Here is a 26,345-nt window from a genome sequence, read left to right as displayed (position 1 = left end):
TTTAAAGCTCTAATTTCTCTTGTTTTATATGCCTTATGAAACATCTTTATTTTAATATTGCTATGTATAGTAAAAATTTAGAAAGTAAATAAATAATATATTATATTAGAATAAAAATTTTATATTTTTATATTTGACCATTCTCTTGAAAAGAGTGACCAAGTTTTGCAGTTAGGGGATGAAACGTGAGAGTATTATTTTCAGCGAATCAGAAAGAAAAAAAGTCGACTTACAGCATCTCTAACCCACAAGTAAATTAGTTGCACTTCTTCATGAACAGCTTCGGAGCTTTATTGGACACAGTGATTGTGAGGATGTCATCGGCTGCTAACGGCGCAAAACGACTGTGGCGCGGGAGTTTAGCAGCAGCGGCCGCACAAATTTCGACAACTTCGATCTTGAATTTGCGCTGCCCTACACAAAAACAGTGGCACAAATTGGTTCTTACGGGCGCAGAATGTGTGGAAATCCGATTGCATGTGGAATCCTTACCAACTTTCGTGTTTCTGTAACACCAGGGATAGCCTCATCCGTTGACGCCGCACGCTGGATTGCTTCGACAAGGTAGTGGGAGAAGTCCCTCCGGAATCCCATTTGCAGCATCAACATGCATCTGGGATTGGAGATAGAATGCCTCCCAAGCCAGCTCGAACCTGAAGGAACCCCAACGACGAATCCGGGTCATGATCCATGTTCCGAAGCGTTCACATTTGGTCTCACGACAGAACTTGCCACATGCACGCAGAGCTGGCTACCCAACTCTGTATCACATCGTCAGAAAGTCTGCCGACATGGTTGGGCCTCAGTCTAGCTCCGACAGGCAGACGGAGCCTCGAACATCACTCACCCTGCACATGTCAGGCGAGTCCGGAGTCCGCCTATTGATAGATTTCCATTTTGCCCAACTATTTCGCATTTCCGCCGCAACCATTTGACGAGGCCAGTATTTCGCAATTCGAATCCTCATTAATTTACCTTGCAGGACAAACCGTCCGAACTTTTCGCCTGGAATCGCAATAGATCGATGGTGGAACAGCGAATTACGCATTGTAAATGGCACTGGCCACTTTGTTACGCTAGCCTAGGGTGTCTGAGTGGGTGAATCAGCCGAAAAGCAGTTGCGGTGACTTGCAATCAACCTCCGCGCTACGAAATTGAATTCAGAAATTCACGCCGTATGCATCTCTACCCACGTTCATGAATCGAAGGAACATACCGTCGCGCACTACATAACCTCCGAATTTGGGCTCGATGACCATCTCGCTCTCGACATGCACCAAGGTTGACCCGAGGGGGAGCTGGATGTGATCTCGGGGCTTGAAACCAAGCTCGAACCTCAGAGAGCGGTGGTACTGCGTTCTCATGAATCGAGATTGAGCAGTGTAATGTTCACATTCTGCAAGAAGGTGCAAACACAGGACCAAGGATTGAGTCGAGGTTCCAAGTGAAGCTCTGCGGGCGTTCACAGGAAGTGCACTGCTTCCATCGACTTGTTCTCCACGTGAGTAAGCTCTGGTCCTAATGCATGCTCTGCTGCTTACTTCTCTGTCTTACCTGACCAGAATGTGGTGGGCAATTTCTTCCAACTCTTCCTTGCATTGTGAATTGTGTGTTGCGGATCCTGCGCGGATTGTTGGATGCAGCGCAATGCTCAACTGTGGCCGCACCTGCGGCGGCTGATGTTTTAGACTGCCGCATGGCGTCCATGTTCGTTACACCTGGCCTCATTCGGCTACGCTGTTCAAAGGCATTTCGGAAGACTTGTGACTCACAGAGAATTTGTGGTTCAGACTTCAGGTTCCCAGTGTTGCCAACAGAGGATCCAAGTCGAGCCTGCCTCAAGATCGACCTCAAGAATGGCGAGCGGGCGAATGGCGCGTTTGTTGACGGTGCTGATGGTGCTTGCATTGCAGTGGACGTCTCCCCACGCGAGGTCAATGCCGGGAGATTTTGACACTCTGGAGTATGTTCCCACTGACCAGGAGTACCCGGGATTCCCCCAAGACACCGGGTCCAGCGCTCAATTCGACACGCCCGTCTTCACCGCCCAGACAGGCGATGCGTTTGGTTCCAACCCCGAGATTGACAATTCGGATGCTACCAACTGGGACGCCGAAACCTTCAACAGCCAGGACCCGGTGGCGTCACATTCAGAAGTGGCACAATACAACTCTTACGCAGCGACCGAGGGCGAGCTACCATACGACGTTCTTATCGATTCTCCAGAGAGCGTACGAGAACCTCCTTCCACCAGCTTCGCAGGCGAAGTCGTGTACCACTCCAAAGCTGCTTACATGAACGATGAGGTCTTCTACGACACGTCTGCTGCGGACATCATTTACAAGGCCAACGATGAGTACGTCCACGTTCAGTTCCTTGCTCCATTTACGTGCCGCGCACCGAGTAAATTACGATTTGCTTCTCGAAATCTGGTGGAGTTCTATTGAGTGCTCGATGGTGGCTGCCCTGAGAATGCGCTCTGTCTTCTGATGGTCACGGCTTGTTTGTTGCGTGAATGTGTGACAGTGGATTGAGCCTTGCTGCTGCTGACCTGAATGCCACGGACGCGGATGACATGCTCTCTTCTTTCGCGAAGGCCATGGGCGGGTGCGGTACTGGCAACCCGATCGACGATTGCTGGCGGTGCGACCCGAACTGGCGCAGCCATCGTCAGGCGCTGGCCAACTGCGCCACCGGATTCGGGAGAAATGCCATCGGCGGCAAGAATGGACCCATCTACACAGTCACCACCAATGGAGATGACGCGCAGAACCCTCAGCCGGGAACACTGCGCTACGGAGTGACTCGAAACGGACCGCTTTGGATTGTTTTCGCGACGAGCATGACCATCGAACTGAAGGGAGAGCTCTGGATCTCCGCGTACAAGACCCTGGACGGTCGTGGCGCCGAAGTTCACATCGTGGGAGGCTCGCAGATCAGCATCCAAACCACCAACAACGTCATCCTGCACGGGCTGCACATTCACGACATTCGACCGTCGGGCCCAACCACCATACGAGTGTCGCCATCCAAAGTGGTCCGCCGCCCAAGGTCCGAGGGCGATGGCCTTCACATCTGGGGGTCCCGGGATGTGTGGATCGACCACTGCTACTTGGCCAGGGCGACCGATGGGCTCATTGATGTCACCCGCGGATCCACTATGGTCACAATTTCCAACTGCTTCCTTGAAAAACACGACAAGGTAATGAATCCTTCCGAAGCGACGTTCTGTGCGGTTTGGGCGTAACACGCGAGCGCCTGCGTCGTGGACATGACCTTACCTGCAGGGTTAGAACCGGGAAGTATAGTCGCTTGTTTCTGAAATCGTGCACACTGGTCTGGTTTGCAGACGATGCTGCTTGGAGCGGACCCCGCCCACACCGAGGACAGGAACATGCGGGTCACCGTGGCTTTCAACAGATTCGGACCCGGCCTCGTCCAACGGTTACCGAGGTATGGCACCGCGCGTTGATTGGCGATGAAATGGTGTCTGCTAATGATACACATATGCTCTCGCTGGCCACGGACCTTCATGGATGAGGCAGTTGAGTAATTAGTGTGTGTTGAGAATGCAGGTGCCGGTTTGGCGTGTTTCATGTTTTGAACAATGACTACTCGGCCGGATGGGGGATATATGCGATTGGGGGCAGCGAAGATCCCACCATTCTCAGCCAAGGCAATCGATTCAATCCTGCGGGAACGAAAGAGGTATTCACTACGTCTTTGCCTGCTGAGGTTGCGCGGGAGCTTTGTTTTACAATGCGTGCCGTTCCCCAGAGTGAGCCATGTCGTCTGACCTGAGCGTCCTGGAATTGCAGGTAACCAAACGCATCAACGACGGCGGCCCCAATTACGGTGGATGGCAGAGTTGGAACTGGGCCTCCAGCGGCGACGTTTTCCTGGGAGGGTCGTATTTCACTGGCTCCGGAGCCAAGGCCACCTCCGCCAGCGTCTACGCCAAGGCTTACAGCACCTCGTCACGCCCCGCTGACATGGTACCCGCCATCACCAAAAGCGCGGGTCCCCTCATGTTGTAGGGGCGATCGCCGACTTTCTTGTACGATGAGCACCACGAGGTGTGTGGTGACGCAGAACATGTACCAAGTGACCCAGTGTGTGTTTTTTTTTCTTCAAACGGACACGCAGAGGCTGCGCCTGTAGTAGCCCGGAGACGTCCATCTTGTAAGGCAGGAGTAACAAACTGCGGCACGCCAGAAGCACGGTGTTCAGAGTAGACGTGTTTGTGGGTGTGCCGCAGATTACGATGACTTAGTAAACGTTTTTTCTTCTAGGTGCCGCTTCATACAGCACAGAAATGTGCAACCTCCTCGAACAAGCTTCCACATCCTTGCCAGCTTGTAACGAGCGAAGCGTTGATAGGTGTTTTCTTTTTGTAGGCTATGCTATGCAACCGCTACCACGAGGCCACTTACCCAAGCTGGCTGTGGTATGGTACACGAGTTGGAAGTTCACGATCTCGTGTTTATCAGCGTAGACGAGATGCTAGTAGGTACGTAGTTATGTTGATCGACCGCTAGACCGGAGGATGGTGCCCGAGTGTGACGAGTTGGTTTGGCATGTCCATCGACCTCACAGACACCCCTTCCTGGCGCCGCAGAGTTGATTCTAAGTGTATTGGTAGACATCGTGAAGCATTATCTTGCGTGACAACGTGAGATGCTGCATGGCTCATTTGCGGCACAGCAGCCCTTTGCAACAATGCCAAGTCCATACTTGGCATGGCCAGTGCTCGAACAAGCATGCAAGAGATATTATGGCTCGCGCTGAATAAAGTGAAGTAACTTCAGACTTCAACGCCTGCCACTCCCCCACATGAATCATTTTGGATTGGTGTAATTCATGCTAATTTGATTGAAATTGTAATGATATAGCTGCAGTGTTCAGGAATGACGATGATTTCTAAAGTGCCAATGAGTTTGATGGTTTTAAGCCTCCCTTTCATGACTAGATTTTCTTGTTTTGGTGTGGTATGAAGTGAAAAGAATTATTAATCAGTTTATCACTCGTTTCACAATATGATCTGATTTTCTAGTCTTTTGAGGAGAGTAGAAATAAAATTTCACTTTGATGAGAAATGATTTGATTTGGGTTTGTACACATCATTTTTTTCTGTTTTGGATTTGAGATTTGAAATTACATATTCAAAAACTTCACACCTATAACAGGGATAATACTCTTGAATATGTAGAAATAAAGTATAATGGTCTATGGCAAGTTAGGGAAGATATAAGAAACTTTGTGATGATGAAGATAAAGGTCATAGGTTTTTATAAAAACTTCCATAGAATATAGTCAATTCAACTGATTTTTTTAAATGCCATAGAGGTTTATTTGATTTTTATATTATTTTCTTTTATTTACATTTCATTTATTTTTTTCATTACTAAAAGTATTTGGATTCTTATATTTATTCATATATATATATATATATCTGTGTGTATGTGTAAATTACAAATATAAGTGAAATCTAAAGTTTTTCTGAATTTGTTCTTATTATAAGTAAGTCCTTTGCTAAATTAAAAGAAGTTCTAATGTCTCCTTAACTTATTTTTATTTATATGTCTAAAGGATTGGATTGATGTTATAAAAGTATGGTTAGCTCTTGATATTTATAGGGTAGTTCTTTTTAATTTTTAATGGACTTCAATTTGTATTTTAAATTAATCTAATGATTGTCACAATGTTTTTAGAAGATAATTATAGATAATAGTTCAAAGCTTTATTCTTATAATTGCACAATTAATTTTTCAAAAGGAATTTGCTTGCTATTTTGTCTAATCTACGGCTTATTTCAAAATGAGTTGGCTTCACGTAAGGATTGTATGGCCAAGAAATTCATTCTCCATTCAAAACTTCTATTATGAGTCCATTTTTTATTTGTAAAGAAATAAGATGGATCTCTATAAATGTGCATGGATCATTGTTAATTCAAGAGAATTATTATCAAGATTAAGTGTACTTTATCTTTGAAATTAAAAAAAGGATTGATTAAGTAAATTCATTGAAGATTTATATTAAAATAGATCTACAAAGAGCATAAAAAATGATATACATTGAAGAAGAAGATGTATAAAAGACTAAATTTTGAATTGAATATGGATATTATAAACATAATGTCATGTTTTTTGGACTCACAAATGTGCCAACTATTTTTGAACATCTAATAAATGATGTTTTTAAAGATTTTTTTAGAGAATTTTATTATTTATTATCTATAAAATATTTTAATCTTCTTTAAGAATATAAAAGAGTATGTACTTTATGTTTTTCATGTGTTTAACTTCATTGAATATACTTTCATTCAAGAATTTTTATAACAAATAAGATCATTTACAAAATTTACAACAAAGACTTTTTTGCAATTATATATTAATTTCAAGTATAGCATTATTATTTGGAAGGCGCTTCTAGTCCATTCATTGTTTATACAAATCACAAGAACCTCAAATATTTTATGTCATTGTATATTTTAAATTTTTTTTAGGTTATTAGAACATGTTTTTTTCAAGCTTTGTATTTAACATTACATATTAGTAAAGAATACAAGAAGTTTTGTGAGATGTTCTTTTTAGATGTTCTTATCTTGCATTAGAAGATAGAAATGTAGCTTTAATCAATAATAAATAATTCTTTTGAAGCTAAAGCAATTTTATCTTTAAGCAATGAAATCAACATTTCATTAAGATGGCACATTTTGTGTTATGTATAAAAGTCAAGAAATAAATAGACTCTTTTTTTAATAATATTTATTGCTATTATAAATTGCTAAGGTGTATTATATCAAATTAAAAAAATCCAATTTATATCAAGGTTTTAGAGAACTCTTTTCAAAATATTAAAGGTAGATATATAACTATCTTTGGTCTTCTATCATCAAATTAATGAACAAATAAATTACATAAATTAAAATTTGAAACAATATTTAAAATATATCACTAACTACCATCAATATAATTGGACAATGTCTTTGCTATTGACAAAGTTTGCATATAATAACAACATACATTCTTCCATTTAATAATTACCTTTCAATGCTAATTATAATTATCATCTATGATTTGATATTTTTTATTAGTCAAAAGTTGATAATCTTAGAACACAAGATTCATCAAATTGTTTATGAAAGCTACATACAGAAATAAAGACATAATTAAAGGAAGCTTAAAAAAACAAAATATTGATATAAATTATAAGTATCAATTTTAATTTCAATGTAGCAATAAGGTATGGTTATTTCGATGTAATGTCAAAACTATTTGTCTTTATAACAAGTTGGATAACATAAGCTTTAGACTATTTTCTATTTGTAAAGAGATCAATGCAATTATATATCAATTGCATCTATCATAGCCTATGAAGACCCATTTCATGTTCTATGTGTCTCTTCTTGAGCCATAAGAAACAATGAATATGTTAAAAAAAAAAAAAAAAAAAAATACAGAATCCTCCTATAAAAGTAGACAACAGTAATCAATTTTAAATAGAAGAGGTCTTGGAATTAAGGTGGCTCTAATATAGATTGAAATATTTTATACATTGGTACAGATAAGATATTAGTAAACATACTTGGGAGCCATTCAAGAAACTTGCAATTGCGACAAAGAAGATTGATATTTTTTTATCAACAACATCTATCAAAATCAAGATAAAGTAGTAATAATGTTTTTGTTATAAAGCAAAATAAGTTGTATAAATATTGTACTCTATCTTTTATCATTGTTTGTGGTTATTGTGTATTTGTGGATTAAAGAGATGAAGAATGAATAACCATTAAATTCAACTAAGAAGCTATTATTGTTACAATTATTAGACAAGGTATTAGAATTGTTTCAACCTTTAAGACATTGTAAAAGAAATGAAGATCCTCAAGAACAACATATTATTCCTTAAATAAATTACAAGATATAAAACTTTTGATATGAAAATATTGGCAAAGACTAATAATTTTTAATGATTTTAAAAATATGAACTATTCTTGATAGTGTTTTAAATATTTTATTTAAAAGAATTTATGAAGGTCCTAATAATGATCAAATAATATGATAGTCATCTTGCTCTTGAATGAGATACTATCAATGATTTAGAAGGCCTATCAACTACCTTTAAAAATGACAAAGATCAAAGTCTCTGAGTAATATAATTTACTATACCTTAGACCTCCTCAATACGTAATCATTGCTCCTTGTAGAACTTGTCCCTAGAAAGAGAAGTAATATGAAAGATATTAGTATTGGCATTATAAGATTTAGATAGAAGTAAAAGTAAGTAAATTTGATGATAGATGTAGATTTGATTTTATAAGTATTTGTAAATGATTAATAGATTAAACAATTGGTCAACAAGTTGGCTTTGTATTGGACATATTGGCCACTTATAGTATGAGTTAGTTGTATTGTGTGCATTTAAAAAACTTATTTGGAAACCTAGATATGTATCTCCTAAGTTGGACTCATGTCAAATGATCTATAGAAATTTGTCGCATGATTTATTAATTAGATAGTATATATAGAGGTAAGAGTGAGGCCTTTTTCACTCTTATCAATGTCTTGTGTTCTTTTCATACTTCAAGAATCTCTAATATACTTGTATTTGACAATAGCTATTGTAATTTTTATCTTATATCTATCTTTTATTTATCTACTTTCTTTTTTTGAATGTCACAAGAATACATTGTTTCTTTAAAGTGTTGTTATGATTCATAATTGTATTGAATTGCTAAATATGTTTTAACTTTTGTGAAAATATATATTTATATATATACATATATTCATTTTTATTTTTTAAATATTATTATTTTTCTTAATTTAGAACAAATTTTATGTAAGACGATAAATTTTATTTATATTTTAAAAAATTATTTTTATTTTTTTTAAAATAATAATTTTATTTAAAATTATTAATGTTACTAAATTCTATTTTTAAAAACATTTGATGGTCTGTTCAAATATCTAATTTTTAAATTTTATTTTTTGGATAAATTTTATTTAAAATTTTTATTTAAATTAGTAAATTAAATATCTAGAATAGTACAACTCTAATCTTTTTAAACTCAGATGGTTTATAAAATTTTATAACAAAAATTAATAAGATTTTTTTAATAATACTTTTATATTATTATTAAGATTAAAATTAATTTATTATAATAACTTAAATTAAGTTTTAAATTTTTATATGATATATATATTAAAATATTTTTTTAGTTTTATGTAATACACATAAAATAATTAGAACTTATATGTGTATATGTTTTTATGTTTAATATCCAAGAAAATAGTGAATAATAGTTATACATATTAGAGTCTAAAAATAGACAAAGTACACATGCAATTAATGACCAAAATTTTATTAAGAGACATCAAAGTTGAAAAATGAATCTAAAAAATCATATAAAAATAAAACCTTAAAGAATCTTATAATAAAGAATGTCAAAGTTAGAAGACAAGTTATAATAAATGTTTTGAAATTTTAGAATAAAGGAGAACCTTCCAAGTGGTAATTTTTGTTATCTTTTGTTTTAAAGTGCCAAGTGTTACATATGTATTTGAATATATTTATGCTTCATATTCTTACAATTTGGCTACTTTTGAATTTTTTATTATAAAAAGATTGTACTTTAGAAAAAAAAAAGTCAAAGTAGATCTAATCTATCTAAAAATAATTATGCACTTTTTATGACTTTGGATAATATATCTCTGTCTTCTCCTACTACTACTCAAAATTTTTGATTTTTTGAAAATTACATTGTTTACAAAAAAAACATATTAGTACATTTTTCCATAGATTTTATGAATTTTTTATCCTTGTAGTGGGCAGTTACAAAGTCATAAAAAATGCATCTATGCTATACAATCCAAATATTGACCATATTGGATTCTCAATTTGAAATAGAGCCTACAATGACAAAATATATATATATATATATATATATATATGGTATGACAATGGCTCAATGCACTAGAAGAAAACTACGCACAATTTATTCTAAAGAAAAAAATAGAAAAATCTTAGTCCCTTCAAAATCTGTTATTGATTGGTGGATACCAAGACAAAGGTGGTTAATAGCAAACATGAACGTTGACTGTTGACGTCAACCATGGTCTTTGGTTGTTAAGACCTGACTATTTGGAGTACACATTGAAGGAGGTTTGTGGTAATGGAAGGTTCTCATGTGTGGCTCTGCAGCCGCGTGACGAATGGAGAAAGTGTTTCTGAGGACGGTGCCAAAACAATCATCAGTAACGAGGCCCAGTTATGGCTCCTGGCGTGTGAACTGTTCAACTCTCTGGCAGCCTTCATGATTCGGAATAATTCCAAAAGCTGCAAGGGAAACGACGTCGTAGCCGAACACGCCACTAGCATTTGATTGGAGAGGAGGACTGAAGGTGAGGCTTTGTTCACGTTCAGGTGGTGGATTGTTCGTAATTGTTTGTGAGCTGCCTGGTGGCTTAAACAGTGCACGTTGCCCTCACCTGAAAGTCCGGGAAGCTGCTCAGCATGCAAAGTTTTAGTCATGGCCAACAACATCAGTGCCATAAACGTACTCGGTTTCGTCAGCTCGTACTCCCAGATGTGTAGAACCTTCGGACCACATTGCCAACAAAAATCACCGAACGAAGTGGAGAACAAAGATTGGTTGGATTCCTGTGATGAAAGATTGATTGTCTGCGCTCTCATAGCCCAAAAACTGAATTCATGTGTAAGAGATCACAATGAACAAATTGCTAAAATTTTCTTCTTGGCAGTTGCTCTTAGTTCTGTCTGCAAGCTTCAGGCATCGCAACCATTCTTGAAGAAAGTAAATTGACTTCGTTAGGGTTAAGGAATTTGTACACAACATGCAATGTTGCCAATCACTGTGGTGACTCTTTCAACTAATTTTCAGCTACTCGCTTGTTATCAACCCCACTGTCATAATCATTCCATGTGTAGAGCCGAACATGTTGGCCTTTTATACGACAGGTTCCTGTACCTCATTCACTGTAGATGGTATAATACTATGGTGAAGACGACTCATGAATTGGATGGAAACGGTATATTTAGCTGATCAGTAGACGGCTTGCGGGGAAGCTCTCGCCACGCCTTCGAAAACCTTCCAGACATTCAGGGCTAGATCAGGGGGGGGGATGTTTTGATTGTGAGGCACGTAGATGCCTACCCACTTGGCGAGGGTGGTGCCTTCCTCCGCTCCGGGAAGGAATTGCATAACTGCCGAGAGATATTTGTATTTGGGGTCTCCCTGCAGAACAGTATAGCCCCACCTTTTTGTTGCAGCTTCATTCACATCGATGCGCTCCACCACATGGTTCCCATTCGGTATCGCTGCAAACACACAGAAGTTCGCGGAACAAGAGTCAGGACTGAGTTAAGCATGTTCATGAACATAAGACTAAAGACAACTTTCTGGGTTGCAGCAGCAATCAATCAAGCACTCTTTTCTGCAGAGGATGCTTGCAACGTGCATACCATGTCCGAGTTTGAGTAGGCGGATGCTGCCGGGTTCCCCGTTGCCCTCCAGGAATTCATAGGATGCGATGATGTGTGGGATGACCTTGGGAAGAATGACATCCTCGTGCATTAATATGTTCCAAATCGTGTCGGCGGGTGCGTTCAGTGTTTGGGTATGCCTCACGACCCGGTTCTCCATCACAGCCTTCTCGAACGTCTTCAGAGTAACGATGACATTTTTCTTGATGTGCTCGGGAGGGCCGGCTTCACCGACTGGCTCATACTTGGCCGTCCAGATCACCTCCGTCGTGTTGTCATCGGCAGGAGAAAACTTCATCTCCGCTGCAAATGAGCTGTAGCTGGGATCCCCTCCCAGGACTGTGTACGCCAAAGTTTTGGATTCATCGTCTACTAGGTCAATACGGTGTTTCACGGATCCAGCTCCAGGAATCGCTGCGCAATTACCACCACAACTCAAAATCAGACACAAGTTTGCAGTGAAGAAGTTCACACCCTGTTTCATCTTCCAGACCATGCTCCGTAAACTTGGCTCTCTGTGAAGTTTAGCTGCTGAGTGTCTACAAACAGAAATTTGGTCTTTCACTTAATCTTGCTACTGTCGGAAAATGACTTCAGATGATTTCAATACTTCCACAGCTCAATGTGCATACTGTTCAAGGTAGCATAAATTGTTCTTACCAGGTCCGAAGTGGAAGACGCCGATACTGCCGGGGCCTCCCCAGCCTTTCTCGAATTCAGCTCTGGCGAAGTACTCAGGTGCGAGGTCGGGAAGCAGAGCAACAGCATGCTTGCAAGCTTCCCACAAGTTATGAGACTCACCATTGAGAAGCTCAGTGTGCGAAAGGGTCTGCACTCTGGTGCTCTCGAACACTGCTTGTGGAGCCGCAGTGGGCAAAGCTGTTTCTGCAGTGAATGCCATCATAAGTGCAGCTGCAGAAGGAATCACAGTTCTCAAGGTGGCTACTTTTTGCCCTGACTAACCTGCTTTCGGTTTCGATCTGGCTGTCTGGTGTCTGTCTCTCACTCTCGCTATCACCTTATATATGGATAGTTACTTTGATATATTGGAAAAAGAAACAATAATTCCGAAATTTTTATTGGTCCTGAATATTTTGCGTGATAAGTTCAAAGGTATACCAGGCGGAAATCGTTGAACAACAGGGACCTTTTGAATGTACTTTTATACGATTACTCAAAAATGAGCTTCCAACATGTGGCGTATCTCCAAAAGTTTTCTACTGGTTGCGACTTGACAATCATAGCATGACACGGTGTCCTATCTTTTCGTATTTAAGCTTGAGGTAGAAGCTGATTTAGCCCGAGAGAACTCGATCAAAGCACTGCAATAACTTAAGTGCGGCTCTACTTCAACGAATGTAAAATGATATTGTTGCAAGGGCTGTTTCGCAGTCTCTGTCTAAGAGAACCATTGCAGACAGTCAGTGAAATCTTAGCAACCTTTTTACAGAATCGTGTCACACGGATGTGTCAGCGTCAAGCATTTTCAGAGCCGTTAACAGAATGCAGCGCTTCACAAAGTAATACTATCCTGCTTCACTTTCAAACTCTTCTTCCAGGCAGTGGGAGATAAAGGCAGCGTGAATCTCAGGCTGCTCTGTTGAAACAAAAATATAATTCATCATTATTTATTACTGGTTCCACAACTCCTTGCGTTACATGAAGCCATTGTGAGCAACTCAAACACCTTCTCAGGAATCATGGCTGAAACAAAAGAAATGAAAACTTCGCTCCTGAGGTGTCGTACTTTGTCGGCTAGCAAAAAAAGAGTTTCAGAGGAACCATCATAAATCAGAAGAGCGTGAATATTTTCCCAGGACAGTTTCTCACCAAGCATGCCCTGCGCCAAGACCTACGATCTTCAGTAATTGTGTTGAACATTTGGCATAAAAAAAAGATTCTAAAATGAATCTCAAGAATATAATTTTGGACAGGTTTAAATAGTGATGTTTGAGCCTTTATACGCTCTTGTGAATCATGTCAATGTAATAAAGCATACTACATAGCGTCTTCTAGATTATTGCAGTCAATTCCGCTACCTATAACACATTAAAAGTAGGTGATTATGGATCTCATTATATGTTTGTCACAGATACCTCATAATCATACTGCAATTGTCATCTTTGTAGATCTACTCTTGAAGCAATTTCACTTGGTTGAGGTATGCTTGGATATTAATGCCCCAATGCTTCTACAAGTCTTCTTTGATACCGTCTTTTATCACCATAGATTACCTCGTGTCATCATTTCAAATTGAGATCCATGCTTCAGGGAAAGTTTTTGGCAAGCCTTATTCAAGCTACTAATCACATAACTTACCATGTTTATAGTCTTCTATCTCCAAACAAAAGGACAAACAAAGCATGCAAATCTGACCTTGAAGGATATGTTGTATGTATTTGTGGTGGTTCATTATAATGATTGGGATGAATACTTGATGTCCTTGGAGTTTGCTTATAATGATAGTATTCAAGCAAGTACTAATCATTTACCATTTTTCCTTAATACTAATCAGTATCTAATTATGCTAGTAATTTTCCATCATTCCATCATTACCAATAATCTAACAATTGAGGAATTTATACAATAGGAATATAAAAGGCACGACACTACCTCCTTACTACACAGAATCAATAAAAATACTTTGCAAATAACCATCGACAACACAAGATCTTTCGAGAAGGTGATCACGTACTACTCTTTAATACCAACTTGCCACTTGCTACATCAATCCAAATCTGTAAACTAGCACCTTGGTAGCTCAGGTCTTTCCATATTTTTGCTTTACTTTCTAATATCGTATACTACCTTGAGATTGCACCACATATTTGGGTCTATCCAGTCTTCTATGTTTTGCAATAGAAGGAATTTCATATTGTATCCAAGTACTTTTTAGATTGACACCAACCACCACTACCATGAATTCTAGTTGATGATCAATAAGAATATGAAGTAGATAGCATTTTGGAGCATTTCTATATTTGTTGTGGTAGTAGACATCGATAACTTTACTACAAAGTTCTTTGGGAAGGTTATCCCATTTATGATGCAACATGAGAAGTTGTACAAAATCTCATGCATTGCCAAGAGATAATTTGGAGATACCATCAAGAGCAAAACGAGGACATTCCGCATTAGTCGAGGAGGATTAATTATAACATGGTATAGATAAGATAATTGTATAGATAGTTAGAACCATGGAAGTTTCTAGAATTGGGATTAGGTTAGTGGACCATGTAAGATCCACTATGAAACATTCTAGAAAGAATTTAGGATGGTTATCTAGATAGAGTCTACCACCTAGGAACGTTCTAGAAAGTCCAAGGTGGTATGACAAGGTATAAATAGGACTGGCTAGGGCCTTTTGGAGCATCTAGTCAAGTATGGTTTCAAACCTTTTTTCTTAGTAAAATTTAGTTTTGCATCTTTTTGTTCATTTCTATTCTATTGTGTTTCTATTTGCTCAGTTTTGTCTTTCATGTCCTATTTTGTTTAGTTTGGTTCAGTTTTTTTCTAGTTTGTTTTGTCTTATTTTGTGATGAGGTTTTAAGTTGTTGTGGATTAAAAGGATCTTGGTTTTTTGAGATAATTTAGTCTTATTCCAATGTACATGTTGGCCATTTGTTTTATAAGTGGGCTACATCTTGTGTATTTTAGCCACTTATATTAAATCTTGGACATATGCCGCATATGTAGAAAACTTAGCTTAGAAGTTACACACAAGTCTTCTAAGTTGGACTCATGTCAAATGGCCTATAGGATGTTGTTATGTAGCTCTTTTGTTAGATATTATATCTAAACAAAAGAGTAAATACTTCTTCACTTTTGTCAATTCCTTTCTTGTGTTTATTTGTTATATCCATCTTTAATTTTTCTATTTCTTTTCTTTGATTATTACTAAAGTATTTTTCTTCTTTAAAGTATTATTATGATTCATAAACTAGACATTAGAATGAGGCTAAAACTAATTTACTAATAGTTGTCACCGACATATATTATCTAAATAAGAAATGTTAGATCAAAAATAAATATAGATTGATTTAATAACATCTTGTATAGAAGCTTTGTTGATGTGGATTTTACTTTATATATGTTTATTGTTGATTGGTTGGTTAAAAATCTAGCCAATAAACTAGCTACATGTTGCATATGTTGGCAACTTGTGGTACAAGTTGGCCATATTAAGCACATGTAAAAAACTTATTTTATAAGTTAGATATGTATCTTACTAGTTTGATATATTTTGGAAGTTATGTAGAATGTTGATACACACTTTGTAATTGAAAACTATATATAAAGGCCAGATTAAAGCTTTTTTTTACTCTTATCAACATCTTTCTTATTTTTAATCTTGTTTCAAGTCTCTCTAAATTTCTTGTCTTTGGCAAAAGTCATTTTAGTTTTAATACTATATTACTTTTGAATAAAAATCTATTCTTTTTGAATGACTACTAAAGACAAGAATTCAAAAAAGATATGTAAATAAGTGAAATATGTATCAAAGAGAGATGATAAAATAGAAATAAAAAAGTATGTATATTCTAGACAAAATTTAAATAGCTATTACTATAGATAAAAAAATAAAAAAAATAAAAAAAAAATAAAACTAAAACTAAAACTAAAAATTCATAAAACTAGAATAAAAGCAAAAAAGAAATTAATAAGAGTGACAAAAGCATCTCTCTTGATTTTATTTATACTATCTAATAAGAACTATATAGCGACACATTATGGAACCTCCAATAAGTGTCCTACTTGTATAACACATACCTAACTTGCAAGGAAATTTTTCTCTATATATACTATATGATTAGCTTACATAATAAACCACCAACATATATAATATGTGACTATTATTTTGGCTAAGTTTTTAACCTAATAATAAACTATAAATACATATAAAATCAAATCCATAGCTATAAAGCTTCTAAGAAGCTATTCTATAAGATATTATCAAATTTATTTATTATAGTATAATTTTATTTATTTATACTATCTAAATAATTATTAGAGTAAATATGTGTATCTGTGCAAGTGATACAAAAATGTAGTGAAGTTTTTATTGTTTGTAATTTATATCCTTAACTCTTTGACAAGAATTCAAATTTATTATTCTTGTTTTTTTTGAAAAGTGAATGAATTATTCCACTTCTTTTATTAAACTATTCATCTTTAAATTAACACTTTTATTTTTTAATATTTATTATTTTATGAAAAAGATTAAATAATCTTATTTTATAGAAATTATCATTTAATATTAAAAGTTATAAATTATTTTTTTTAATTTGACTTATAGATTAATTAAATTTATATATTATAGAAATAGAAGGAAAAATTATAAATACTATACTCAACAAAAGTAAGAATAGATTTGCAACTATTATAGATCTTCATAGGTTTATTAATATTCTTAAAATAAAAATCTTATGTACTACTAATATTAACCATAGAGGTATTATTTCTATACCTATCAAAGAATTTAACAATGAAGTTTAATATTTATGCTAAAAAGTTATATAATTGAAAGAAGTAAATAGAACAATCTCATAATTTAATTCAAGAAGTCTTACTACTACAAATATGAATGATGCAAGTATTAATATACTGAAAAATTCCGACAGAATAAGATCAAAATTTCAAGAATTTCTACAATAAATCAATTCTATCTAAGATTGCATCTATTTTAATATCTTCATGGATTTACTCAAATTAAATTCATTCAATGCACTTCTATCTAGATGTGTTTTTTTAATTAATTTGCATCTTTAATAGAGAAAGATTCATAACTATTTAATAATATAAATTTATTTTTGGAAGTATTAATGGCTATATTTGGAAAAAATAATCAAGAAAAGATAGCAAAGATCAATTTTTTACCTTTACACTAAAGATCACATTGTTGTATAATGTGAATTCTTACTTGAAAATATACCCAAAACCTAGCTATGGAAGTTATATTAAAAATGGAACAAAAAGATCCTCTCAAGTCTAATAGAAATTTAAATAAATTCTAAATAATCTTTAATAATCCTAATCAAATTTTATCTAATTTAAAATTAATTATAAAAAAATTATAAAATAAACTAAAGAAATATAAATTAATTTTAAAATAAAAAAATCTAAAAAATAAAAAATAAAACCTTTAAAGAAATATCAATAATATTTTAAAATACTAAAAATATAAATTATAAAAAATAATAAAAAATAATTTTAAAATATTAAAAATAAATATTTTTAATAAATCTTATATTAATATTAAATAAATTCTAATTAAATATTAATGTAATTTTTAATCTAATCTTAATTAAATCTTAATCAAATCCTAATGAAATCTTGACAAAATCCTAATCAAATTCTAAATCAAATCTTAATCAAAACTTAAATTCTAACCAAATCTTAAATCTTAGATCAAATTGTAATAAAATCTTAAACAAATTTTAAACAACTTTAAGAAATTTCTAAATAAATTTTAAATATTTATTAAAGTTTTTTTAAAACCTCAATAAATATTAGTGGAACCATTGATCTTTATTAAGATTTTACTCACATCTCAATCCACTAGCAATTAACAAGCACACAAATTTTGAAGAAAACCAAGTCACCAATTTAAAAGAAAAAGATTTTAAATTATTTGGATATTGGCTCCATCCTTCTCCAACCCAAATGTTGATATTCCGATAGTAATTTTTCTTTGCTAAGCCATTTAATTTCTTTAAATATTGGCTAGTGTGTAGAATTCTAAGTCCAAATAGTTGTCATCAATTTTTACTTCAATCTAGAAGCAAATGTTGTAAGATTACAAAAACTCTCCTAATCTTGAATTTCAATCATCCAAAACTATGACCCAAAAAAACTTTCATAACCATCAGTCTAACTATTTGATTAACATAAAATTTTAAAAATACATTTAAGAATAATATACTAAAAGAATGACAAAATTTCACTTATAATTATGTTATGACAATCAAAAAATCCAAAAAAATTATAAAATTATTTTTATTTTTTAAAATTCAAATCTACAAAATACATTTCTTACTTTTAAAAGTCCTCAAATCTTAATATGTCTTCATATCACCTAAAATAAACTTTTAAAAATATCCTCACAAGTATGTTCTAAAATTTTGATTTTTAATCAATCAAAGAACTCCAAAGTCGCTATAGATATATAATTTTTGTCTTAGGGTCTAATTTTGATCTTGATTCACAATTAGTTTTCTCCAAATATCAATTTTTGATATTTTAAAGTAATTTTTACTAAAACCTATTTTTAACTTCTTTTTAAAGATGTCTATATTAATTATTAATTTTATTTACTTTTATATGGTTCATTTTTGTCTATATAAAGTAGATAAAAGTATCTTCTATAAGAAATTAATCTTAATACTTATTAATATTTTACTACCTCTTTGTCTATTATCTATAGTTTTAAGCACTTTTATAATAATTTTTTTTCTTTGATCTAATAGCTGTATTATTGTATAACAAAGTTTAGCCACCATATATGTATTACTCAATTCCAAAATCGTAATTTTAATGTAGATTAGAATAATAAGGTCCTTATCAATCGATTTTAACATAGATTAAAAGATAATTTCAAAGCTATATCATTGATAAAAATAAAAATAAATTCATTAAAAAAAATTATTATTTAAGCCATTACATGCCACTATTGTCTTTTTGATAGAACAAAGATCCAATTGAAGAAGAAAAAAACAAGTCATGATAACAACTTCTAAGTTGTAAAAAACTTATTCATTAAGATTGAAACCAATACATTTAATTATAATATGTTTTAGAACTTTTATTAAATAAAAAAAGACTCAATATTGTTAAGAAGGATTATGCTTATATTGTAGAGAACCTAAGCGCATAATTGAAAATTGTCCAAAGAAACAATGCAATCACAAAATAAAAAGCATGATTGTCAAAAAAGAAGATGTATTAAAAAAAAAAAAAAAATCTAACTACAATAAGGATTGTGCAGCTATAACCTTATACAATAACTACAAAAAGTCTAATTTTTCCTTAGATCCTTCACACTATTTTATAATAGATGTTTGATTAGGACAAAAAAATTATAAAGTCTTTGTCTTGTTAAATTTAAGAGTTTTAATTATTTTATAGATAATAATTTTATTTATATTATATATTACTTCAAATAATTTAATAGTATTTTTTAATATTTTCTAGATTATTTTTTATTTTTTATCTAAATAAAATTGTAATCTATTTTAAAAATACATAAGATTACGAACTTCATATTTGTTGTATATTACAAGAACTTAGAAATATAAGACCATACATAACAATAGTAAAATATGTGTTTTTTTACTAATCGAGTTGAATTTTCAGAATATATCATTTTAAATAATCGCCTTATGATAGATCCTATGAAAATTCAAACTATCATGTCAAAATATTCTAATAATAAAAAAATATAAATTTAATATCTTTTAATATTTTTTTAATTATGAAAAAATCTTTATCAAGAATTTTTCTTAAATTAAAGATTCACTTACTTTTTTTACTCATAAAAGCAAATTTAAGTGGAATAAAGAAGCTAAAACACTATTTGAAGCCATGATGAAAACTTTTACTTTTGCACCAATCTTGTATTGTATTGACTTCTATAAGACATTTTTTATAGAAATAAAATCATCAAATTTTTTATTAAATATAATATTATCATAAATGAAAGTAAATAAAAAATTTCATGCAATATTTTATTATTTAAACTTTTTTTCAACAATTAAAATCAACTGTAAGATCTACACAAAGAACTTCTTGCACTTGTGGATTCATTTTAAGAATAGCATTATTATCTAAAAGATGCATTTAGTCTAATGATTATTTAAACAAATCACAAGACCCTCAAAAAATTTATATTGGCATATAGTCATGTGGTAACATGAATATATAGTGAAAGAAAAAAAAAAGATAGGTTTTATTATAAAAGAGCATAGTAAAATAAATATAGTAGCAAAATAATAATAAATAGTAAGAAGGTAATAAGAACTTTTAGTTTTAATGCTACTTTTTGATAGAAGAGACTTCTACTCACTTTGTAGAGGTATAAATGAGTCAAATCAAAGTAATTGAGATAATTAGTAAATACTTGCATCTTTAAAAATGAATTAAACATAGGATTTAGTAAAAATTATCTCAAAATACTAAAAATTAATATTTGAAGATGACGAAGTGTGAACCAAGATCAAAATCAGATCTTGAGGTACAAAACCACAAATTGACGGTAATTCTAGGATTTTCCAGTTAATTGGAAAGTAGAAATTAACATCAAACTTGTAAGAGGATTTTTGGAAATTGATTTCATGTGATTGGAAGGCATATTGAGTTTTAGGGGTTTTCAAAATGAGAGATGAACTTAGTACTTTTGGATTTTGAAAAACAAAATGAAGTTTACAAATTTAAAGATTTTGTGAGTTTTATTGCATAATTATAAATAAAACTTTGTGAGGTTGTCATTATACTTGTTATTAATGTATTTGAAAAATTTGATATCAATCAAACAAATAGATTGAAGGATGTGAAAATTAAATTTGGTTAGGATCTTAAATACTTAAAATTTAGAGTTAATGAGGGTTTTTGCGATCTTATAAAATCCACTAGTTTGATTGAAGCAAAAATTAGTGATGGATATTTGGACTTAGAAATCCACTCACTGGCTGATTTTTGAAGCAATTAAATAGTTCAGTAAGGAGAAATCACAACTAAGAATTCAAGTTTTATGTTAGAAAAAGAAGGTGGCTAACATTCAAGAGGTTTAGGAGTTTTTTTTATTCAATTAGTAAGTTTTATTTTCTTTAAATTTTGTGTATATATTTATTAAAAATTTTAAATTTTAAAAAGTATTCTTGTAAATAGAAGCATAACATTTTGATTGGAGAAGAAGATTGCTTAATCAATATGTAAAACCTTTGATTATTTTCCTAATTGATAAGTACTTATTTCTTTGTCAAAAATATATGTGCATTACTTATAGATGTCAATAAAAACTACTGATGTAATTATTTTTATATTATATATAAGCTAATATTTTTACTTATATAATATCTAAATATAACATATATAGTAGAAATAGTCATTAGATATATGTAAAGACTTCAAAAATCTATAAGTAAAGTTGAGAAATAAACATCAATGGTTTCACTCATATAGACTTTTGGAGGTGAATAGATACTTATTAATTGTTAAGAGTTTATATTATATAATTTTCTTCTACACGAATTTCATGATCTAGCAAAAGACAAGCAATATTTTTAAACAATTTAGCTAAATTGTAATATGAAGTACTTTTTGAAGGAGCTAAAGAAATTACATATATTTGATTACTCTTTTTTAATATTATCTTCTGTACCAAAATAGATAGAAATATATATATATATATATATATATATATATATATTATGAAAATTAAGGCTTAATAGTAATTACTAAAAATATATTATTCTAAGATAAAGTATAAAGAAGTAAAGCATAATTATATTAAAGAATGCATCTTAGTTGATAAAATTATGTTAACTTATACTAATACAATTAGTTGGTAGATATCTATATTAAAGTAGTTGCTTGTAAGAAATTTGAGAATCCAAGAAATCCTTTAAGTATCACATTGGTGGCATCAATGCAACCTTCTTTATATTTTATGTAAAGGTGATAGATCATTTCTAACACTACTAATATTGCAAATAGATAGTTTAGTAAGACATCTCTTACTCAATAATTGTCTTGTGCCATAAATTCAAAATTATGACTCATGAAATTACATGCCCAAGGGAGAGTTTTAGAAATAATAACAAATCAAGCAAGTAGTTTCATATCTTAACTAGCAGGGATAGGTAATACCAAAGTCAAGTAAAATTAGAGTTGCAAATGATAAGATTAAATTTCCATAGTTTTAAGCTTTCTACACCTCCATTTGTTTTTAGTTAGAATTTAGCTAATTTATGTCATGTTGTAGATCTTATGTGTTCTATATTGAGTTGCCTATAGCACATTGTGCACAGTGTATTTAGGCAACAAAGTTCCCATCTATTCCTTGCAAAATACAGACAAAAGGTTTTTATCAACACTTGAATTCTTCTTATTGACTCAGTAACAATAATCTTGATGCACTGCAAATTCAAATTGACTTATGTATTCCAATTGTCTTTAAAAATATGTTTCTCATGCTTATAATTGTGATGGTGCACTGTAGCTAATGTGGGAACAAGTCTGCACTCAGTAAAATACCTTTGGTGTTGTTGCATGGCAAAATACTCCCATGAACTATCCATCTGAGGATTCTCCCCAGTACAGAGCTTCTATACCACAAAGTCTCCCTCTATATTGTTAGATTTCATTATTGTTTTGCCACAAACCAAGAGCATGCACATTGAAGTGGCTTTGATAATACATCAAAAAATGGTTTGGAGCAGGGCTTAAGTCCCTTGTCCATTAAAATTTTCAACTGCAACTGAGATTTTTTTGGTGAACCTTATCTTGGTAATATTTAGCTTCTAAACATAGTCTTCTGATATACATTAGTTGTTCTGTTGTATTTGGAATGAAATATTAACATGTAAACAATGTCTGCAATAATAAAGAGATATGTTGTTGCCATTTGATGATGTTTCCTTAGAGGAATCAAATTCTGATGTTAGTTAATGCACAACCAAGAGTAGAACTTGTGACCTTCTGGGCACTCTAAATTATGTTTGATTTTTGATTTTTCTACTTATATGACATTGATAATTTGTTGAGTCACAAAATTTTAAGAACATTAATTAGTAATAAGTTATGAATGAAAATTTACTACTTGGATGATTAAATGATATATAATGTCTACCAAAGATCATAAAAATTAATAGCTTTTGTAAGCTTTATTTCTTAACAATAAAATAGATTTAAAAATACAAATAAAGAATCACCAAATCAGTATGAAATATTTCAAATTGTATAAATATAAACACATGATTAGTTACCATAAGGACTTCATTGTAAAATAATAGTATAAATTTTTATCAATGCCAAAAATGTGTGGCCAAAATTGAGTTCTAAGAAGTAACAATTAAAACATGTATAATTAAGAATAACTCACTTTACACATTTAACACTGTGTTTGTTTGTAAATTGTGCTTCTGCAACAGTTTAAACTATCTTGCTCTCAAAAACATAACAATTTTGGTCAATGAAGATATTTCAAATACAAACTTCTTCTTTCTTAAAAAACATCACAAAAACTAAAATAACAACCTATTCCAATGTTAATAATTTTTCATTGTGAATAGCTGCACTAAGCATAACACACCCAAGGAAGGAAATCCACACAGCCTATCTCAAACAAAAGTTTACACATTAAATTCCAGCATTGAGCTTGTTGAAGCTTGCTTAAAATTAGAATGATAAGAATGAACCACATAGCTATTCTTTTGGTGGTCGATATTGCAGGTCACACTTCTCGTACATCACAGTGCCCACCTCCAAAAAGAAGAGCTCGGTGAGTCACTAACATCAGTCTAAACTTTAACAAGCCTCAACACGCTTCATGCCTGCACAAAAACCACAAAGTTCATCACAGGCAACGCACTTCACTACTATTTGACGTAGCAGATGCAATACTCGATACATACAACTCTAGAATTATCATTCACAACTCTGCTGCAAAAAAGTAGAGAGGAGAGCGCAAGGTGTGAGTCAGACATGGGCGGCAGACACATGATTGAATCGAGGATTGCGAATCCGTCGTCGCCCGCAGATTGGAATCGCAACTGTGCGGTGAAGTTGGTGTGTCTGGAATCGCCATCCACGACGGTGTCGGACAACGGCTTGATGGCTTCGTCGACGTCGTCCAGGCGTTCCTTGGCCAGCTCCGGCCCGAAGAATTGCTGCACGAGCGCAAATGCAGAGCGTGGTCATACATGGTTAGCCAATTTGCCTCGAGCTCTTGACGATGTCGTGAAACGCGAAACCGAGAGCAGGTTGCAATCTGAAGACAGCATCATGATGACGAGGCTCAAAACCCGAAACTGCTGAGATCCGCGGAGGCAGTCGGCGGCTTCGCGTTGTGGCCTTTGCCGCATGCAAATCATTGCAAGCAACAACGCAGTGCGGGTAGAAACACGATGTTAGTACAGAAGAGAATGAGTTTGTGAATCGGAGGACGAATGGACTCAAGTAGTTGCGGATGGTATGACCTCGTGAGGTTGGAAATCTCAAGCATCGTGCTGGGTCAACAACACTGCTGCACATCAATGCAGGGAAATGTGGGTTTGCTTGTTGAATCTGAAATGTGGGTTGCTTGTTGCCCCCCTTTGCCAACATTCATTCCCGTCTATGCACACAGCTGAAGAGTTCAATAGCTGGCTGTTTCAGAGAGTAGAACAAAACGAAGGGGGTGGGCTCCGTTGAAATATTCAGACCCAATTTCTGGGCACATCGACGGGGATTTTGTGAGAGCAATTCCTGCGGGAAAAATCTTCACCCACGCCACACTGAGTCAATTTGCACCGTGCTCGAGTGCCGGCGCTGGCGTGGCCGGTTTGTATGAGAGTTTCTTTTGGCTTCAATCAAATGTTGAGGCCCTTTTATTTTTCTTTAAACTTATAGTTATCTCTTTTTTATTAAAAATACATGTTAAATAAACATTAAAATCTTAAATTGTATGAAGAGTATATATATATATATATATTTGTTATCATTATTATTATTTGTATTTTATAACAAAAGACTTCTTTAAATTTCTTTACTAAAGATGTTTTTAAAAAAAAATTGTATTGAGTTTGGAGCATATCTAATTTAGAATAGGATTTTTAAATTTATATAAGTATATATATATTTATATATATATATATATATATATATATATATATACATATATATATATATATGTGATATTTTATTAAGGTTTTCTTGCACAAATACTAAGCAAAGAAAGTTACTTCATATTAAGAAATCTCAATAAAGTGTAGCAATAAATTACAAGGTGTAACTCACATGGTCTTTTTTGTCAATTAATAATCTTTTTTAATGTGTTTGGGGCCAATATTATCAATACATGTATAAATACCAAAATAATTATATAAAAATATCAACACAAGTTTTTACTATCTTTGATAATATAACTTTTTTTTTTTTTGAAGAAACAAAATAAGAAGAAAAAAAACTCGCTATATCTAAAAGCTAGAAGGCTAGACAAACTATAAAATAAAAATAAAAATAAAAAAGAGTAGGTAACTCTATAAAGGTGGATTGAACTTGGTGCATTTACTATCAAAAAATATGAATTGCAAGCACATATGTCTACATTAATAATTAATTAGAGACAGATTTTTTCCATCAAATCTTATATAATTAATAGAATTAAACTTGTTAATTGAAAAATATAAATAAATCAAAATAATGTTAAGGCATTATTTCCAATTGTGTTTTTTCAACATTAACTTCATACTTTGCATCTAAAAGTTTATGTTTGTTAATTGAGCTCACAATATTAGAATAAAAATTATTCATGTTTTTTAATTAAATATATTATTAAAAATAGAAAAATATTATAATAAAAAACTCAGCACATTTATCATTAAAAGAATTATTGCAAGAAATAATTAATAATATTATGCTAAGTATGACTCATATCTTAGTATAATTAGTAGCAAAAGTTGAATTCAAGATAATTGTGTTCTTGTTTTTGTTTTGGAAAATCCTCTAAAGTATAGATGAGTCTTGCACAAGAAAGCTTTTATTAAGTGCCAAATTAAAATTACTGAGATAAGAGCAAAACTTAATCCAAATTTAAAGAATGGCAAAGATTTTTAAAACTAAGACAAGAATAAAATTATGAAAAT

General features: G+C 33.0%; 3 protein-coding genes across 4 annotated transcripts; 1 reads left to right on the top strand and 2 right to left on the bottom strand.

Moving 5' to 3' along the window:
* Nucleotides 1-825: 825 nt before the first annotated feature.
* Nucleotides 826-4,815, top strand: LOC112281007 (putative pectate lyase 5). Of its 2 annotated transcripts, none has more exons than XM_024517084.3 (6): nt 826-1,501; nt 1,798-2,356; nt 2,527-3,202; nt 3,350-3,453; nt 3,576-3,708; nt 3,819-4,815. In XM_024517084.3, the coding sequence occupies exons 2-6, from the start codon at nt 1,857-1,859 to the stop codon at nt 4,035-4,037; spliced, it is 1,632 nt and encodes a 543-aa protein (XP_024372852.1). In that variant the 5' UTR covers nt 826-1,501; nt 1,798-1,856; the 3' UTR covers nt 4,038-4,815. The 2 variants fall into 2 exon arrangements, with proteins under 2 accessions (XP_024372852.1, XP_024372842.1); XM_024517074.3 differs by having other exon boundaries at nt 827-1,501; nt 1,791-2,356.
* A 5,989-nt stretch (nt 4,816-10,804) lies between these two features.
* On the bottom strand, nt 10,805-12,490 carry LOC112278964 (uncharacterized). Its single transcript, XM_024512936.3, has 3 exons — nt 12,166-12,490; nt 11,485-11,919; nt 10,805-11,340 (listed from the first exon to the last, which is right to left on the bottom strand). Exons 1-3 carry the CDS (start codon nt 12,407-12,409, stop codon nt 11,066-11,068), a joined length of 954 nt encoding a protein of 317 aa, XP_024368704.1. The 5' UTR covers nt 12,410-12,490; the 3' UTR covers nt 10,805-11,065.
* An 11,361-nt stretch (nt 12,491-23,851) lies between these two features.
* LOC149989851 (uncharacterized) lies at nt 23,852-24,584 on the bottom strand. The gene is made up of 3 exons (XM_090252295.1): nt 24,474-24,584; nt 24,205-24,389; nt 23,852-24,053 (listed from the first exon to the last, which is right to left on the bottom strand). Exons 1-3 carry the CDS (start codon nt 24,582-24,584, stop codon nt 24,038-24,040), a joined length of 312 nt encoding a protein of 103 aa, XP_090108421.1. The 3' UTR covers nt 23,852-24,037.
* Nucleotides 24,585-26,345: the final 1,761 nt, after the last annotated feature.

Source organism: Physcomitrium patens, chromosome 1 (genome assembly GCF_059467195.1).
Source record: "Physcomitrium patens ecotype Gransden chromosome 1, ASM5946719v1, whole genome shotgun sequence".
Taxonomy (NCBI): Eukaryota; Viridiplantae; Streptophyta; class Bryopsida; order Funariales; family Funariaceae; genus Physcomitrium; species Physcomitrium patens.
The sequence above is the reverse complement of the archived record's forward strand: the minus strand, read 5'-3'. Positions and strand labels throughout refer to the sequence as shown.

Coding starts and splice junctions, on each gene's coding strand:
- LOC112281007 (XM_024517084.3), top strand. CDS start 1,857: ATGGCGAGCGGGCGAATGGCGCGTTTGTTGACGGTGCTGATGGTGCTT. Junction 2,357..2,526: donor ATTTACAAGGCCAACGATGA/GTACGTCCACGT, acceptor AATGTGTGACAG/TGGATTGAGCCTTGCTGCTG. Junction 3,454..3,575: donor CTCGTCCAACGGTTACCGAG/GTATGGCACCGC, acceptor TTGAGAATGCAG/GTGCCGGTTTGGCGTGTTTC.
- LOC112278964 (XM_024512936.3), bottom strand. CDS start 12,409: ATGATGGCATTCACTGCAGAAACAGCTTTGCCCACTGCGGCTCCACAA. Junction 11,920..12,165: donor CGTCTTCCACTTCGGACCTG/GTAAGAACAATT, acceptor GTAATTGCGCAG/CGATTCCTGGAGCTGGATCC. Junction 11,341..11,484: donor CCTACTCAAACTCGGACATG/GTATGCACGTTG, acceptor GTGTGTTTGCAG/CGATACCGAATGGGAACCAT.
- LOC149989851 (XM_090252295.1), bottom strand. CDS start 24,584: ATGCGGCAAAGGCCACAACGCGAAGCCGCCGACTGCCTCCGCGGATCT. Junction 24,390..24,473: donor CAGATTGCAACCTGCTCTCG/GTTTCGCGTTTC, acceptor GCGCTCGTGCAG/CAATTCTTCGGGCCGGAGCT.